At 43.0% G+C, this 19,373-nt stretch overlaps 1 protein-coding gene and 1 non-coding gene across 2 annotated transcripts in view; one reads left to right on the top strand and one right to left on the bottom strand.

Annotated features, from left to right (window-relative positions):
- Positions 1 to 19,373, top strand: part of WDR90 (WD repeat domain 90) — a 213,155-nt gene that overhangs the window by 50,951 nt on the left and 142,831 nt on the right. The window contains exon 14 of the mRNA XM_053694218.1: positions 2,736 to 2,897. Coding sequence (XP_053550193.1) covers positions 2,736 to 2,897 — 162 coding nt within the window. The remainder of the gene's footprint in view (positions 1 to 2,735; positions 2,898 to 19,373) is intronic.
- On the bottom strand, positions 5,436 to 5,623 carry LOC128642539 (U2 spliceosomal RNA). Its single transcript, XR_008399676.1, has one exon. It is a non-coding gene; the product is annotated as a U2 spliceosomal RNA (small nuclear RNA).

The raw sequence follows: 19,373 nt of genomic DNA, 5'->3' as shown, positions 1-19,373 counted from the left end.
AATAAAACAATGCAGTCCACCTTATCAATACTAGTCTGATTAGACAATGGGAAAGTTGATCACTAAACCTAATTAGAGCTAATCCCAGCAGACTTGTATTTAGAATAGGTTTCTTGAAGCTGAACAAAATTTAACTCTTAATGGCACACAATGAAACTGAACCAAGTGGGAGAAAGCCAGGGACAAGTCATTTCACAGGTCTGGGGACATAGTCTTAAAGGGGCATTGTTCAAAGTCACAATATGTCCCCAGATGGTTCTTAAAGGGCCACACACACACCCAACAAAGTCAATATGTCCTCAGGGGCACAATCTTCCAGGGGCCATAGTCATGTGGAAGGAGGCTGGCAAATAGGCTTCTCCAAAATCCAGGGAAGCAGGGCAATTTTCCATTTAAAGGGCCAGTTACAAACAGCAGTTTGTAACATATCTCCCCTTTTGGAGGGAGACTAACCAGGCACCTGACCTTCTGTCGGTCAGTGCCTAAGTTAGTCTCGCAACCCAACCACAAATAAACACTAGCAGCAAAGCAGCCCCCCCACAACAAGTAGCACTGGCCTGTAAGTTCCAGGTTATAGGATGACAGTGTAGCATCCTCTGCCTTCCTGGCGCAGCTGGGCAAATAGCTGATGGTACTTGGGGGGCAGAGGCCAGCGGCACTCTGCCCTGGTGCCAGCGCTTCTGCTGGGGTGAGGGGTTTGCAGGCCAGTCCTGTAACAAGGACAAGGTCTGTAGGGCAGAGGCCAGCAGTGCTCTGTCCTGATGCCAGCTCTTCTGCTGGGGAAATTGGGGCATAGTCCTGCCCGGTGGCAAAGGGAACGTGGGGGTCAGTGGGGGTTAACATCTCCACTGTTAACCCTGGGCCCAAGTTAGGAGTTAGCTGGGGAGGGGGAGATTGGCTTACCTCCTCCTCCTGATACTCCGGCGGCCGTTGGGAAGGGAGGTCGATGCTCTCCGCTTCCTGTGGAACATGCTGCGGCTGGGGAGAGAGACCGGTTGTCTCCTCTCCCTGGAAGGCACACTCCGGCTGGGGAGGGAGGTCGATGCTCTCCCCTCCCTGTAGCTGGGTCTGTCGCTGGGGATCTGGGCCGCCTGCCCAGCATCCCTGTAGGGCCGGTAGAGAGACTGCGGTCCCATCTCCACCTGCCTGCTGGGGGTCCTCCCAGGACCAGTCTATGAGGCCTGCTGCCTCTGGTATCTCTGGTTGGGGTTGGGGAAGGAGACCGGTTGTCTCTTCCCTCTGCACAGTATACTGCCGCTGGGGAGGGAGGTCGCTGCTCCCCTCTCCCTGTGGAACATGCTGCGGCTGGGGAGAGAGACCAGGTGTCCATACCCTCAAACTCCACAGTTGGCGCTCAAAGGCTCGTGCCGCTTTGTTCTCCATAGCCAATTCCCGGATGAGGCGACTGACTACCTCCTGTGCAGGGTCTGGACCATATCGGACTAGCCGCCTCTTTACTTCTGGAACGAAATCCGCGCCCTCATAGCGACGGATCCGGTTGAGGTGCTCTTCACATGGTTCTGACCAGTATCTTGTCAGCTCCATGCTGCTGTAGGTAGGGACGCTGCGCAGTGGCTAGCGTTGCCCTCAATTACTCTCCTACGATACCAGTGCTGTTGTGGTGCTGCTCCTTGCACTAGGACGCCAATCCCACCGCTGCCGCCAAATGTTACGGTTGCCTCCAGGCTGGCTGGAAGTTGGACCGTAGAAAAGGATGCTCCTAGCGCTCACCAAAGAATCATCAGCACCATAGTCAGCAATCCCTGTAGTGATATTAGCTGAAGCTGTCCCCTACAAACATGAGTCAAAGCTGCAAGTTAGAGGGACAGAAAATAGGTCTCATGTGCTGGAGCACACAGCCTCCTTTTATTGAGGTTACATGCAAACAGGACACTCTCAGGGGGAGGATTAAAATCCCCCATCACACATTTGATATTAGATAGAGAGACACTCCCTTTGACAGGCCACAACATTTACTTCAGCAGATAACATTACACACAATAAAACAATGCAGTCCACCTTATCAATACTAGTCTGATTAGACAATGGGAAAGTTGATCACTAAACCTAATTAGAGCTAATCCCAGCAGACTTGTATTTAGAATAGGTTTCTTGAAGCTGAACAAAATTTAACTCTTAATGGCACACAATGAAACTGAACCAAGTGGGAGAAAGCCAGGGACAAGTCATTTCACAGGTCTGGGGACATAGTCTTAAAGGGGCATTGTTCATCAAAGTCACAATATGTCCCCAGATGGTTCTTAAAGGGCCACACACACACCCAACAAAGTCAATATGTCCTCAGGGGCACAATCTTCCAGGGGCCATAGTCATGTGGAAGGAGGCTGGCAAATAGGCTTCTCCAAAATCCAGGGAAGCAGGGCAATTTTCCATTTAAAGGGCCAGTTACAAACAGCAGTTTGTAACACAAGGGACAAAGCTCACATTTGTTTTTTTACACAAAAGCACAATCTTAATGTCTTTTTAAGGAAGGTAAATATTCCAAAGCCTTTGTGAAATTATCACGCAGGCAATACTAATGAAAGAAAAAAATCCTACATTAAATGTAAAATATTAAAGTATGTTTGACTAAAGCTATTTAGGTATCCCATGCTGTGTGCGTAAATATATGCCCTGGGAACTCTTAGGCCTTGTACTGTAATTACAACAATTTCCTGTCAATATTACTAATTTTATATCTACTGTTACTGAATACTTGTGACCTAATTTTACAGGATGGTGTCATGTGGCAGGGACAATGTGCGTCTCTGGAGGGTTCGCAGTGGGTCTCTTCGCTCCTGCCCTGTAAATTTAGGGGATTACCATACACTTGAGTTCACTGATTTGGCATTTGAAGTTGGTCACTCTCCTGAGAGAGAGCTAGAAGACAGGACACTGTAAGTACTCATTGTTTGCTTATCTCTACAAATGTTGTTTTAGAATATTGATAGTAAGAAATAATTATTGGAATTTTGAACCCTATGTATACTTCTAGGATGAATAGAATAGCCCTCTTCATGTGTATAAGATCTTTTCTAAAAGATAATGTTACATTTTTTTTATTTTTTATTAATTTCATTTGTATCCTTTAATGGCATTTTCATACAATATACAAGAGTAGAGTGGTAGCCATGTATAGCTGCTGTATGCCTCTAATGGGCCCATCTGGCCCTGCAATCAGTATTAATTTCACTACCGAAGGGCCTGATGGTGCATGGGCTCCACCTGCGTCATGTATTACTCTATTTGTTGGCTCCCCTTCACAATTCAGCCCAATGCAGCTGGATCCTTTCTAGGCCACGCGGCAGGGAACTATAAGTCCCAGAATGCTGCACAGCCAGCGAAAGAGCAGTCCAATCTGGAGGTATATTGACAATACGTCCGATGCAGGGATAATCTAGCCTGTGCTTTATGTGGGTGCTCAAAATAATGATGACCCAAAGCTTCCTCCTATACGTGAGCGTCATGAGCAGGAGCAAACTTAGTATACTGCCCAAGCTGGGAGCTTGATAGGCAGTGCTCTGTGTTGGCAGAGTAGCGGGTCTGGATGATTTGAGTACTGGTAGGAGCTAATTGGCCACAAGACACTCTGGAGTTACAGCGCACTCTAACTAGACATTATGCCAGGAGTGTAGTGAATCTGCTCAGCAATTATCTGCAGCTACAAAGTTCTTCACCTCAAACTGTCTCCCATTCCCTCTCTCTCCCGGTTTCACTGACTTTGCACCTACACTCTACACTAGCGCGGTAGTTGAAAGGCAACCATGCAGCAAATAAAAAAAGTTCTTCTAAAATAGCAAGCGTTGTTACACCATCCGGCTCTATGCATTAGCGCCATGCTCATAACGCACTAGAGGTTAAAGGATGTACATACGGTCATTCAATTGTAACGCTTACACACAGTAGTCCTATGCTTTTGCTCACTGCAGCGGTTGTGTTCGTTATCAGACAATGAGCTTGAGCACTTATGTTGTCTATCCTGTGGTGGCAACTTCAACCCTTGCTTAAGTTTCAGACCAATGTAACAGAATTTCAAGGGGAGCTTATGAGATGTATGTGTATTTGGTATAACATTGGGTTAAAAATAAATAAAGAAATGTACATATGAGTTACTTTTGTAACAATGGCATATAATACAATGATATATATAAATATATATCTCCAAACTAGAAAAATAAGCGCACAAAGAATCTGTTTTAATAAAAAATACAATAACGAATTTCACAATCCCCCCTTGTAGGTGGGTACCCACAAAGATGACCTCAATCAGTATTAGGTAAGAAATCTACGTTGTACACCTCAAAGGGTGAAATTAAGATTTATTTCCAATGGCATGGAGAGTCCACAAATCCATTCTAATTACTAGTGGGAATTCAACTCCTGGTCACCAGGAGGAGACAAAGAACACCCCAGCAGAGCTGTTAAGTTTCACTCCCACTTCCCATAAACCCCCAGTCATTCTTTGCCTTGTACATCAGGAGGATGTGTGAAGATGGTGTCTGAACATATTAATCCTTTAATGGGTACTTTTCCTTCAAGCAAGGATTGGGGCTATGCTGTGTCCATGTAATCCTCTTTAGTAAGAGTAATGGTGGCTTTTAGCAGTTGCAAGACAGCGAGGTAGTCCTTGCTTACCTTCTAACATTTATGCTACCCCCTATATAGAAAACCAGGGTTGATTACTCTGCTTTTCTTTTTCTTCAGGTCCCTGTCAGCGGTTGGATGAGGCAGGGACCTGAAGGGCATAGCACTTTGAGGGTTAAAATTCCTCATTTAATTTTCAGTGGAGACTAGTGGCATATTTATTATCTCTTATCCTAAGATACCTCCGGGTGAAGACCCAGCTTGTGAGGCTCCACCTAATGAAAGACGTGAGATACCTCTCTCATTGTTAGGGAACGCCATGTTTCTCCCTGAAAGTTGAAATAGGACAGATTCAAATCCTAGCGGCTAAGCTATCAGAGCATTGAATACTGCTCTCAACTCCAGGAATGAAAGACGGACTCCGTCTAAACCAGTTCCCCCCCAGGTCCTAGAAAACCCCAATCTGATCTGTCAGCTAAAGAGACAATCTCTGAAGAAGGTCTCAGGAAAACTGGAACCTTGGATTTTTAGTCCTGAACGAACCTCCAGTACTAAAAAAAAATCTCTCATCAGGTTATCCAGGACAAACCCTTGAGAAGTTCTAAAAGACAAGAGGAGAATAATCCAGGGCCAATCCTGGAGAAGCACCACTATGCAAAAAACATTAGTCCTGGCTCTGACTATCTCAGACATTACTGAAAAAGGTCCTGATTGCAGGACTGACGGATAAACCACAGAGGATTACCTCTGGGCTACCAAGTAGACCCCAAGAAGTAACCTAAACATTTCAACATAGATAAATGAGGAGCGTAGGAAATAAAACTACGCAATCAAAATGACTCGAAGTGAGAGTGAAGTACCACTCCTGGCGGAACTGCCATAACAGGCCAAAGTGTGCAGTGGACAGAGCAAATTCTTTTTCCATCCCCTGTTCCAAAAATCCATTTAATAAATGGTCTTCAGATAGGGGACGTATCAGATATTAAACTGATAAGAACAGATACTATACTCGATCTTAGCCAAAAAAACAAGAAGCGAACCTGCTATCAGGAAAGATATAGATTATCAGTAGCGAAAGAAAACTACTGATTAAACTATAAATCATCCCCATAGGAGAAAAACGCATATCAAAATATTTTACCCTACCAACATAGGGAAGCAAACTAGTAACTCTGTTACTAAGCTGCTAATTTTACTACTATGCTATTCAAGCAGCACTAAGGAATAAGGAGCAGCTCCCCAAAGGGAAACGAACAGCAGTCATACAACCTTCCTGTCAGGGTTTTTTCCCTGTTTTGTTTGCCATGTGCTGCTGGCAGCCATTTTACTCACCTCTCTTCCTGACTATGGTGCATTGTGGGGGATGCTGCTCAATTCCTGCACTTCCTTTTATGGCTAGACTGGTGTGCATCATCCATGTGAGACAGGATGCAGTCTCAGAATTGTGATGTCATCACTTATTATTTAAAGGGCCTCTGTTCAGTACTGTTATCCTTATGGTGGTTGACTGTTTTTCTAAAATGTCACATTGCATTCCCTTGATGAAGCTGCCTACCGCTCAGGAGCTTGCTTCAATTTTTGCCCGGGAGGTCTTCCATTTACATGGGTTACCCAGGGAGGTAGTGTTGGACCGGGGTAGCCAGTTTGTCTCCAGATTTTGGTGTTCCTTTTGTGCTCAAATGGGGATCCAGCTTTCCTTCTCCTCTGCATATCACCCTCAATCCAATGGGGCTGCAGAACGGTCTAATCAAGCTCTGGAACAGTTCCTCCGTTGCTATGTCTCAGATCACCACAATAATTGGTCTGAACTGTTACCTTGGGCAGAGTTTACTTGTAATAGTGCTATTAATGCTTCCTCCAAGGTATCCCCGTTCATGGCGAATTATGGGTTTCAACCATCCTTGTTGCCCGATTCATTCATGTCTCAGGGTATTCCGGCTTTGGAGGAGCATCTCCGGCAACTCCGTTCCACTTGGGTGCAGATTCAGGATTGCCTTCATCGTTCTATGCAGCGCCAAAAGTTCCAGGCTGATCGTAGGCGTCTGCCCGCACATTCCTACCAGGTTGGTGAGAAAGTTTGGCTGTCCCTCCGCAACTTGAACCTTTGTGTGCCTTCCAATAAATTGGCTCCCCATTATGTTGGTCCTTTTCGAATACTCCGACGGGTTAATCCTGTGGCTTACTCTCTTGACCTTCCTCCTGCTATGCGCATCTCCAATGTTTTTCATGTCTCCCTCTTGAAACCATTGGTTTGTAATCGGTTTACCACTGTGTTGCTTCGTCCCCGTCCTATCTTTGTTGACAACCATGAGGAGTATGAGGTCAGCAGCATTATTGACTCTCGTATGTCCAGGGGCCGTGTACAGTATTTGGTTCACTGGAGAGGCTAAGGTCCGGAGGAGCGTTCTTGGGTTCCCTCCTCTGATGTTCATGCTCCCGCCCTCCTCCGTGCCTTCCATGCCCGTTTCCCCAATAAGCCATTTGTCCTCCCGCGGGGGAGGGGTCGTTTAGGGGAGGGTACTGTCAGGGTTTTTTCCCTGTTGTGTTTGCCATGTGCTGCTGGCAGCCATTTTACTCACCTCTCTTCCTGACTATGGTGCATTGTGGGGGATGCTGCTCAATTCCTGCACTTCCTTTTATGGCTAGACTGGTGTGCATCATCCATGTGAGACAGGATGCAGTCTCAGAATTGTGATGTCATCACTTATTAGTTAAAGGGCCTCTGTTCAGTATGCTTTGCGTTGTCTCAGACCTGTTTGTGAGAGTTCCTGTGTATTACCTGGCTGCCTGACGTCCTTCCTGGTTCCTGATCCCTGGCTTGTTCCTGACTCTGCTGTTTTCCTTGTTCCTGATTCCGGCTTGTCTGACTATTCGCTTTGGCTCCTGACTCAGCTCGTCTGACTACCAGCTCTGGTTTTGATTCCTGGCTTGTTATTTGACTTGTGGACTTTTTATTATTTTTTGCTATTAATAAAGGTGTGATTATTTTTGCACTTCTTGTCTCAGTCTGATTCCTGGCACCCTGACACTTCCCCAAAACCGTGAAGGATAAACATAAAATGTTTATAACCACAGAACACTTCTACTGTAAAAAGGATAGGGATAATAATATCCCAAAGGTACACAATAATATGTACATAAATGAAAAAGATAAAACAAGCGTGTAAAGCTTATAACGAAATCCAGAAATACCTCCACTGAAGACAGAGGAGGAAAAAGGAGAATGTATACAGTAGAAGAAATTTTTAGGACAATCAGGCATTCTGAGTATCACAAAAATAATATAAGATAGGGATGAAATATGAACTGTTAAAAATCCTTAAAACACACTTAAAACATGCGCACAGACAAGACAGTCAGGGTGCAAATATAAGCAGACGAAAAGGGAAGGAAACTTGAAATCCCAGAGAGATGAGAGATGCTTTCCATAGAAAGTAATTAATCTCTCTGGAATACAAATGTCATGTCCCCATGGGGGTTTCAAACTGCAAACCTTCCACGTGCTAAACAGCTAAACCAACCATCGGGCTACTATAGCTGGCTGTCCATTAAAGGGACAGTCTAGGCCAAAATAAACTTTCATGATTCAGATGGAGCATGTAATTTTAAACAATTTTCCAATTTACTTTTATCACCAATTTTGCTTTGTTCTCTTGGTATTCTTAGTTGAAAGCTTAACCTAGGAGGTTCATATGCTAATTTCTTAGCCCTTGAAGCCCACCTCTTTCAGATTGCATTTTAACAGTTTTTCACCACTAGAGGGTGTTAGTTCACGTATTTCATATAGATAACACTGTGCTCGTGCACGAGAAGTTATCTGGGAGCAGGCACTGATTGGCTAGACTGCAAGTCTGTCAAAAGAACTGAAAAAAGGGGCAGTTTGCAGAGGCTTAGATACAAGATAATCACAGAGGTTAAAAGTATATTATTATAAATGTGTTAGTTATGCAAAACTGGGAAATGGGTAATAAAGGGATTATCTATCTTTTAAAACAATAAAAATTCTGGTGTCCCTTTAAAATGTACCGCTCCTGGAGTTCCCAGGCGGTCTCCCATCCAGGTACTGAGCAGGCCTGGCCCTGCTTAAAGGGACAGTATACACTAATTTTCATATAACTGCATGTAATAGACACTACTATAAAGAATAAGATGCACAGATACTGATATAAAAATCCAGTATAAAATGGTTTAAAAACGTACGTAGAAGCTTTCAGTTTAGCTCTGTTGAAAAGGCAGTTGGAAAGCCCACTGCAAGTGGGAAATAAGACACTCCCCCCCTCCCCCTTCTTTTGCATATGAAAAGACCCTTTACACAAACAGGAGCAAGCTGGAGAAGGTAGCTGACAGTATTCAAATAAAACTTTGGGGCTTGGTTAGGAGTCTGAAAATCAGAGCAATGTTATTTAAAAATAAGCAAAACTAAACATGTTTTAAAAAAAACAAAACTTTCTTCTGTTAAGTGTGATCAGTCCACGGGTCATCATTACTTCTGGGATATTAACTGCTCCCCTACAGGAAGTGCAAGAGGATTCACCCAGCAGAGCTGCATATAGCTCCTCCCCTCTACGTCACTCCCAGTCATTCTCTTGCACCCAGCAACTAGATAGGTCGTGTGAGAGGACTATGGTGATTATACTTAGTTTTATATCTTCAATCAAAAGTTTGTTATTTTAAAATAGCACCGGAGTGTGTTATTACCTCTCTGGCAGAGTTTGAGGAAGAATCTACCAGAGTTTTGCTATGATTTTAGCCGGAGTAGTTAAGATCATATTGCTGTTGTCGGCCATCTGAGGAGTGAGGTAAACTTCAGATCAGGGGACAGCGGGCAGATGAATCTGCATAGAGGTATGTAGCAGTTTTTATTTTCTGACAATGGAATTGATGAGAAAATCCTGCCATACCGATATAATGTCATGTATGTATACTTTACACTTCAGTATTCTGGGAGAATGGTACTTCACTAGAATTACACTGTAAGAAAGACATAAAGCTGTTTAATAACTAGAGATTATGTTTAACGTTTTTGCTGGAATGTAAAATCGTTTTCATTTACTGAGGTACTGAGTGAATAAATGTTTGGGCACTATTTTTCCACTTGGCAGTTGCTTAAATCTGTTTTTTCTGTCAGTTTCTGTTCTCCCTCACTGCTGTGTGTGTGGGGGAGGGGCGCTTTTACTATGCATCAAATATTTCAGTCAGCAACTCATTGTATTCCCTGCATGATCCGGTTCATCTCTACAGAGCTCAGGGGTCTTCAAAACTTATTTTGAGGGAGGTAATTTCTCTCAGCAGAGCTGTGAGAATTATAGTTTGACTGAGATAAAAACGTTTATTCTGTAATTTGTTTCCTGCTTTCAGAAATAGTTATCTTTGCTAATGGGATTAAACCTTTGCTAAAGTTGTGTTGTTTACAAGGATTGAGGCTATAACTGTTTCAATTTATTAATTTTTAACTGTCATAGATCTTCTGTGCTTCTTAAAGGCACAGTACGTTTTAATATTATTCTATTTGAATTGTATTTCCAAGTTGCAAGTTTATTTGCTAGTGTGTTAAACATGTCTGATTCAGAAGATGATACCTGTGTCATTTGTTGCAATGCCAAAGTGGAGCCCAATAGAAATTTATGTACTAACTGTATTGATGCTACTTTAAATAAAAATCAATCTGTACAAATTGAACAAATTTCACCAAACAACGAGGGGAGAGTTATGCCGACTAACTCGCCTTACGTGTCAGTACCTACATCTCCCGCTCAGAGGGAGGTGCGTGATATTGTAGCGCCGAGTACAGCTGGGCGGCCATTACAAATCACATTACAGGATATGGCTACTGTTATGACTGAAGTTTTGGCTAAATTACCAGAACTAAGAGGTAAGCGTGATCACTCTGGGGTGAGAACAGAGTGCGCTGATAATATTAGGGCCATGTCAGACACTGCGTCACAGGTGGCAGAACATGAGGACGGAGAACTTCATTCTGTGGGTGACGGTTCTGATCCAAACAGACTGGATTCAGATATTTCAAATTTTAAATTTAAACTGGAAAACCTCCGTGTATTACTAGGGGAGGTGTTAGCGGCTCTGAATGATTGTAACACAGTTGCAATACCAGAGAAAATGTGTAGGTTGGATAAATATTTTGCGGTACCGACGAGTACTGAGGTTTTTCCTATACCTAAGAGACTTACTGAAATTGTTACTAAGGAGTGGGATAGACCCGGTGTGCCGTTCTCACCCCCTCCGATATTTAGAAAAATGTTTCCAATAGACGCCACCACAAGGGACTTATGGCAAACGGTCCCTAAGGTGGAGGGAGCAGTTTCTACTTTAGCTAAGCGTACCACTATCCCGGTGGAGGATAGCTGTGCTTTTTCAGATCCAATGGATAAAAAGTTATAGGGTTACCTTAAGAAAATGTTTGTTCAACAAGGTTTTATATTGCAACCCCTTGCATGCATTGCGCCGATCACGGCTGCAGCGGCATTCTGGATTGAGTCTCTGGAAGAGAACATTGGTTCAGCTACTCTGGACGACATTACGGACAGGCTTAGAGTCCTTAAACTAGCTAATTCATTCATTTCGGAGGCCGTAGTACATCTTACTAAACTTACGGCGAAGAATTCAGGATTCGCCATTCAGGCACGCAGGGCGCTGTGGCTAAAATCCTGGTCAGCTGATGTTACTTCTAAGTCTAAATTGCTTAATATACCTTTCAAAGGGCAGACCTTATTCGGGCCCGGGTTGAAAGAGATTATCGCTGACATTACAGGAGGTAAAGGCCATGCCCTGCCTCAGGACAAAGCCAAAGCCAAGACTAGACAGTCTAATTTTCGTTCCTTTCGTAATTTCAAAGCAGGAGCAGCATCAACTTCCTCTGCACCAAAACAGGAAGGAGCTGTTGCTCGCTACAGACAAGGCTGGAAACCTAACCAGTCCTGGAACAAGGGCAAGCAGACTAGGAAACCTGCTGCTGCCCCCAAAACAGCATGAATTGAGGGCCCCCGATCCGGGATCGGATCTAGTGGGGGGCAGACTTTCTCTCTTCGCCCAGGCTTGGGCAAGAGATGTTCAGGATCCCTGGGCGCTAGAGATAATATCTCAGGGATACCTTCTGGACTTCAAATACTCTCCTCCAAGAGAGAGATTTCATCTGTCAAGATTGTCAACAATCCAGACAAAGAAAGAGGCTTTTCTACGCTGCGTACAAGAGCTCTTGTTAATGGGAGTAATCCATCCAGTTCCACGATCGGAACAGGGACAGGGGTTTTACTCAAATCTGTTTGTGGTTCCCAAAAAAGAGGGAACTTTCAGACCAATCCTGGACTTAAAGATCCTAAACAAATTCCTAAGAGTTCCATCGTTCAAGATGGAGACTATTCGGACAATTTTACCTATGATCCAAGAGGGTCAGTACATGACCACTGTAGATTTAAAAGATGCTTACCTGCACATACCGATTCACAAAGATCATTACCGGTACCTAAGGTTTGCCTTCCTAGACAGGCATTACCAGTTTGTGGCTCTTCCATTCGGATTGGCTACAGCGCCAAGAATCTTCACAAAGGTTCTGGGTGCTCTTCTGGCGGTACTAAGACCGCGGGGAATCTCGGTAGCTCCATACCTAGACGACATTCTGATACAAGCTTCAAGCTTTCAAACTGCCAAATCTCATACAGAGTTAGTGCTGGCATTTCTAAGGTCACATGGATGGAAGGTGAACGAAAAGAAAAGTTCACTCGTTCCACTCACAAGAGTTCCCTTCCTGGGGACTCTTATAGATTCTGTAGAAATGAAGATTTACCTGACAGAGGACAGGCTAACAAGACTTCAAAGTGCTTGCCGCACTCTTCATTCCATTCAACACCCGTCAGTGGCTCAATGTATGGAGGTAATCGGCTTAATGGTAGCGGCAATGGACATAGTACCCTTTGCACGCTTACACCTCAGACCACTGCAACTGTGCATGCTAGGTCAGTGGAATGGGGATTACTCAGACTTATCCCCTTCTCTGAATCTGGATCAAGAGACCAGAAATTCTCTTCTATGGTGGCTTTCTCGGCCACACCTGTCCAGGGGGATGCCATTCAGCAGACCAGACTGGACAATTGTAACAACAGACGCCAGCCTTCTAGGTTGGGGTGCCGTCTGGAATTCCCTGAAGGCTCAGGGACTATGGAGTCAGGAGGAGAGTCTCCTGCCAATAAACATTCTGGAATTGAGAGCAGTTCTCAATGCCCTCCTGGCTTGGCCCCAGTTGACAACTCGGGGGTTCATCAGGTTTCAGTCGGACAACATCACGACTGTAGCTTACATCAACCATCAGGGAGGGACAAGAAGCTCCCTAGCTATGATGGAAGTATCAAAGATAATTCGCTGGGCAGAGTCTCACTCTTGCCACCTGTCAGCAATCCACATCCCGGGAGTGGAGAACTGGGAGGTGGATTTCTTAAGTCGTCAGACTTTTCATCCGGGGGAGTGGGAACTTCATCCGGAGGTCTTTGCCCAAATACTTCGACGTTGGGGCAAACCAGAGATAGATCTCATGGCGTCTCGACAGAACGCCAAGCTTCCTCGTTACGGGTCCAGATCCAGGGATCCAGGAGCAGTCCTGATAGATTCTCTGACAGCACCTTGGGACTTCAGGATGGCTTACGTGTTTCCACCCTTCCCGTTGCTTCCTCGATTGATAGCCAGAATCAAACAAGAGAGAGCATCAGTGATTCTAATAGCACCTGCGTGGCCACGCAGGACTTGGTATGCAGACCTGGTGGACATGTCATCCTGTCCGCCTTGGTCTCTACCTCTGAAACAGGACCTTCTGATACAGGGTCCCTTCAAACATCAAAATCTAACTTCTCTGAAGCTGACTGCTTGGAAATTGAACGCTTGATTTTATCAAGACGTGGGTTTTCTGAGTCAGTTATTAGTACCTTAATACAGGCTAGGAAACCTGTTACCAGAAAGATTTACCATAAGATATGGCGTAAATACCTACATTGGTGTGAATCCAAAGGTTACTCTTGGAGTAAGGTTAGGATTCCTAGGATATTGTCTTTTCTACAAGAAGGTTTAGAAAAGGGTTTATCTGCTAGTTCATTAAAGGGACAGATCTCAGCTCTGAACATTCTGTTACACAAACGTCTGTCAGAAGTTCCTGACGTCCAGGCTTTTTGTCAGGCTTTGGCCAGGATTAAGCCTGTGTTTAGAACTGTTGCTCCACCATGGAGTTTAAACCTTGTTCTTAATGTTTTACAGGGCGTTCCGTTTGAACCCCTTCATTCCATTGATATAAAGTTGTTATCTTGGAAAGTTCTATTTTTAATGGCTATTTCCTCGGCTCGAAGAGTCTCTGAATTATCAGCCTTACATTGTGATTCTCCTTATTTGATTTTTCATTCGGATAAGGTAGTCCTGCGTACTAAACATGGGTTCTTACCTAAGGTAGTTACTAACAGGAATATCAATCAAGAGATTGTTGTTCCTTCTTTATGCCCAAATCCTTCTTCAAAGAAGGAACGTCTACTGCACAACCTGGATGTAGTCCGGGCTCTAAAATTTTACTTGCAGGCAACTAAGGAATTCCGACAAACGTCTTCTCTGTTTGTCATTTACTCTGGGCAGAGGAGAGGTCAAAAAGCTTCCGCTACCTCTCTTTCTTTTTGGCTTCGTAGCATAATTCGTTTAGCTTATGAGACTGCTGGACAGCAGCCCCCTGAAAGAATTACAGCTCATTCTACTAGAGCTGTGGCTTCCACTTGGGCCTTCAAGAATGAGGCCTCTGTTGAACAGATTTGCAAGGCTGCAACTTGGTCTTCGCTTCATACTTTTTCCAAATTTTACAAATTTGACACCTTTGCTTCATCGGAGGCTATTTTTGGGAGAAAGGTTCTTCAGGCAGTGGTTCCTTCTGTATAAAGAGTCTGCCTATCCCTCCCGTCATCCGTGTACTTTTGCTTTGGTATTGGTATCCCAGAAGTAATGATGACCCGTGGACTGATCACACTTAACAGAAGAAAACATAATTTATGCTTACCTGATAAATTCCTTTCTTCTGTAGTGTGATCAGTCCACGGCCCGCCCTGTTTTTAAGGCAGGTAAATATTTTTTAATTTATACTCCAGTCACCACTTCACCCTTGGCTTTTCCTTTCTCGTTGGTCCTTGGTCGAATGACTGGGAGTGACGTAGAGGGGAGGAGCTATATGCAGCTCTGCTGGGTGAATCCTCTTGCACTTCCTGTAGGGGAGCAGTTAATATCCCAGAAGTAATGATGACCCGTGGACTGATCACACTACAGAAGAAAGGAATTTATCAGGTAAGCATAAATTATGTTTTATGGGCTTTATAAATAGATCATCTACAAAATATTTATGCAAAGAAAAAATGAGTGTATAATGGCCCTTTAAGTTCCGAGATCATACAAAATCTCCTCAATAGGAGAAGGAGAAATAATAGAAACCTTTATAGGAAACTATATAACAACTTTTATTCTTAATATCACTAAGAATCAATTAAATGAAAAATAGGACAATATAAAATGTCATTGACATCAGCCGAAATCACCTAGATATCAGAGATGAAAATATATCAAATTCATATATAGAAAATATGAATACATAATACAAAGAGATGCAGACAGACATTGATTTTTTTTTTTTTTTTTAGCAACACCTGAGTACATAGACGGACTTAATTAAAATATATAAGATGAAATAAAGTCCCCAGGAAATAAAATATGAAAGACATTCATCATATAAAATAAATTCATGACCAGCATATCAATCAAAATGTCCACAATTAAAGAGTTATATCCTTATAAGAAAATAATAGTTGAAAACCTTATGGAAGGACAAAAGAAACAAGTAATGTATAAACATTATAATTTTAACCTTCAGAGAATCAAACAAAAATTAACTTACATGAAATATGGAAAAACTTCTACTAGATGGCAGGCAATACTAGTAAATCAAAAGTGAATTCAAGTGAATGTAAAGTTTCATCAAGTAGTGCCGGTTTTTAAAAATACTTTTAAAAACAGGGGCACTTTCATTGTTGAAACTTTACATTGCACCATATTTGTAGAAATACGTACCTCTTCGTCTTGAAAGCCGGATCGCTGATGATGTCGCTTCCCCTGCCCGTCGCAAGCCTGTTTCTTCGTCAGAAATGATGATTCCGGCCTTGTGATAGGAGGATGCCAGAATCGTCATTGCTGACGTAGGAAGAGGCTTGTGACGGGCTGGCGAAGCGCAGGAGAGGCTTTCAAGAAGAGGTAAGTATTTCTACAAATATGGTGCAATGTAAAGTTTCATCAACGAAAGTGCCCCTGTTTTTAATAGTATTTTTAAAAACCGGGCACTACTTGATGAAACTTTATATTCACTTTAAGGGGAAAAACAAGCTAAGTTTGAAACTTGAGTAGAAATAAATATTCAAATAAAGAGTAAATATATCCCCTATGGAGCTTAGCGAACGTAAAGAAAACGTCTATACTCCCATAGCCTGCAAAGAGCTTCTTTATAAAAAAGAACATGGTCTGAGGCTAAGAATAGCAGGTTGAAAAACCAATATACTTGAGGCCCCAGACTCGCCATTATTAATTATAATTAGAGCGAGATTGTGCCAAACGACCTACGGCAGGAAAATGAACCCCACCTTCACCGGACCAACACAAATTTCTATACAGGGAAAACTGTTAAAATTATATCCTGACATTCGGCCATGCCAGATGGTCCCACAGAGACTCACCCCTCAAGAAAAAAAAACAAGGGCTCTGTTAGATGCCCTGCTTCAGAGAACGAAAGGGAGGTCCCTCCGACGCTCAGAAAGAAGCCGTAGATCATCCAGCAGCGGAGTTAACCCCACCACTCTGGATTTGAATAAAACAATCATCATAAAAGGTCAATCTAATAAAGATTATTATAAATGGGACAGCACGGAGTTCCGGTACCAAAACACCCCAACCCCTAAAATAAAAAGAATTACGTGACCATACAAGTATCGTATGGCGAGACACGTCGTGTTACTGCATAAAGCCTGTATTATCATAAACATACGGGAGACCGACTGATCTGGTCTACAATAAGGGATGACCCAGAATAAGAACATTCTCTATAAGAGTATATATCAGGCCACTGATAAAAAAAACCCTCCAAAACAGAAAGAAAGGGCTCTTTTTCTGAGGCTAATGTTATATAATAGCAGAGATCTAGCTTACTGCGCCATTACAGCAACGCTTCAGGCTAGACTCCAGGAGCAAGGACTCCATACTGATGTAGCCTAATAAATATCCTGAACCCATGATACATACCACTTCCAGCCCCCTTAGGAAGGATTCAGGCGCCCCTGTGTCACCAGCCACTGAGTCCCTTAACGAGTCCCCCGTTAACAGGAAAATAATAAAGGACTTTCCTTCCAGGGCCTGTGCTGTGTAATAGATGCAGCAAGGTTAGGTCTGCCGACTTCATCCAGACTCTTGAACCGGTTCAGTTGTAAGGCAGGCATGGGGCTTCAGGCGTGCCGTGACCTGTAGATACAAGAAAGACAGAGTAACCAACCCTGGTTTTCTGCAAAGGGGTAGCATAATATTAGAAGTAAAGCAAAGACTTCCTCGCCACCTTCTAACTGCTAAAAGCCAACACTACTTATACTCAAAAGATTGACATGGACACAGCTAGACCCCAATACTTGCTTGCAGGGAAAAGTACCCATAAAAGGATTACAATCTTCAGACACCAACTTCACACAACCTCCATTGACAGAGACAAAGAGAATGACTGTGGGTAAGGCAGTTACACTTAACAGCTTTGCTGGGATGCTCTTTGCCTCCTCCTGCTGGCCAGGAGTTGAATATCCCACTAGTAATTGGAATGACGTTGTGGACTCTCCATGTCATAGGAAAGAAATCTTAATTACACCCTTTGAGGAGATACTGATTGAGGTAATCTTTGTGATTACCCACCTAGAAGGGGGAATTGTGAAATTAGTTTATATATTTTTTATTAAACCAGATAACACTATGAGGAGATTCTTTGTGCGCTTGTTTTTCTATATTGGATTAGTTTGCTTTTAAGTTCTAGTGTTGGTACCGGAGGATTCACTTATAAGCTGCCGTTTCTCCCTTGGTTTGAAGAAGACCGGAAAATTGGTTTCCATGATAAGACATTTTGTGTATATATTGATTGCATACATTGACTGCATTTATTTTGCATTGCATCTAGCATTATAGTGTGCACAGTTTTCTCTCGTCTGTGTGTTACACATACTTACACATACAGATCATTTTGTATGTGTGTATGTGTGTATGTATATATATATATGTCCTTTTTTACAGCAGATAAAATAAAAAAGGTAGTTCTGACTGCTTGAATTTGTTGATCATGGACAGTAATCGTGATGCATCATGATGCATCACGGAATCAAATAAAATCGTTGACAGGTTAATCGTAATCGAATAGTAAGACCAGTTAAGATGCGCACCCCTAGTGTAGTGTTGTTATTGTTATTCAAAGCATATTGCAGGCGGGAAAAACTGAGAAGCAGATTTTTGGAGTCAAATAGAGCTACATGCTATGAAATAGCCATTTTTAAACTTTATTTCCACTCAGCTGTTCAGTTTTGGGGTCAACCGAGGGTCTTTCTTTTGTCCTCCTTGCTTTCTTTGTGCATCTTTTCCTTTTGTCTGTATCTTCAGTTTTCGGAAGACACCGTTTGCCCATTTGGTGGTACGTGCTGTACATATTCTGCACTGTTATTTTCTCCAACATAGGTGTGTCCGGTCCACGGCGTCATCCTTACTTGTGGGATATTCTCTTCCCCAACAGGAAATGGCAAAGAGCCCAGCAAAGCTGGTCACATGATCCCTCCTAGGCTCCGCCTACCCCTGTCATTCTCTTTGCCGTTGTACAGGCAACATCTCCACGGAGATGGCTTAGAGTTTTTTAGTGTTTAACTGTAGTTTTTATTATTCAATCAAGAGTTTGTTATTTTGAAATAGTGCTGGTATGTACTATTTACTCAGAAACAGAAAAGAGATGAAGATTTCTGTTTGTATGAGGAAAATGATTTTACCATCCGTCACTAAAATCCATGGCTGTTCCACACAGGACTGTTGAGAGCAATTAACTTCAGTTGGGGGAACAGTGAGCAGTCTCTTGCTGCTTGAGGTATGACACATTCTAACAAGACGATGTAATGCTGGAAGCTGTCATTTTCCCTCTGGGATCCGGTAAGCCATGTTTATTACGATTGTAAATAAGGGGCTTCAAAAAGGGCTTATTAAGACTGTAGACTTTTTTTGGGCTAAATCGATTGATTATTAACACATATTTAGCCTTGAGGAATCATTTTATCTGGGTATTTTGATATAATAATATCGGCAGGCACTGTTTTAGACACCTTATTCTTTAGGGGCTTTCCCAAAGCATAGGCAGAGCCTCATTTTCGCGCCGGTGTTGCGCACTTGTTTTTGAGAGGCATGGCATGCAGTCGCATGTGAGAGGAGCTCTGATACTTAGAAAAGACTTTCTGAAGGCGTCATTTGGTATCGTATTCCCCTTGGGGCTTGGTTGGGTCTCAGCAAAGCAGATACCAGGGACTGTAAAGGGGTTAAAGTTCAAAACGGCTCCGGTTCCGTTATTTTAAGGGTTAAAGCTTCCAAATTTGGTGTGCAATACTTTTAAGGCTTTAAGACACTGTGGTGAAAATTTGGTAAATTTTGAACAATTCCTTCATGTTTTTTCGCATTTGCAGTAATAAAGTGTGTTCAGTTTAAAATTTAAAGTGACAGTA

Source organism: Bombina bombina, chromosome 11 (assembly GCF_027579735.1).
Source record: "Bombina bombina isolate aBomBom1 chromosome 11, aBomBom1.pri, whole genome shotgun sequence".
In the NCBI taxonomy this organism is placed as follows: Eukaryota; Metazoa; Chordata; class Amphibia; order Anura; family Bombinatoridae; genus Bombina; species Bombina bombina.
Note: the sequence above shows the minus strand (reverse complement) of the source record. Positions and strands in the feature narration are given on the sequence as shown.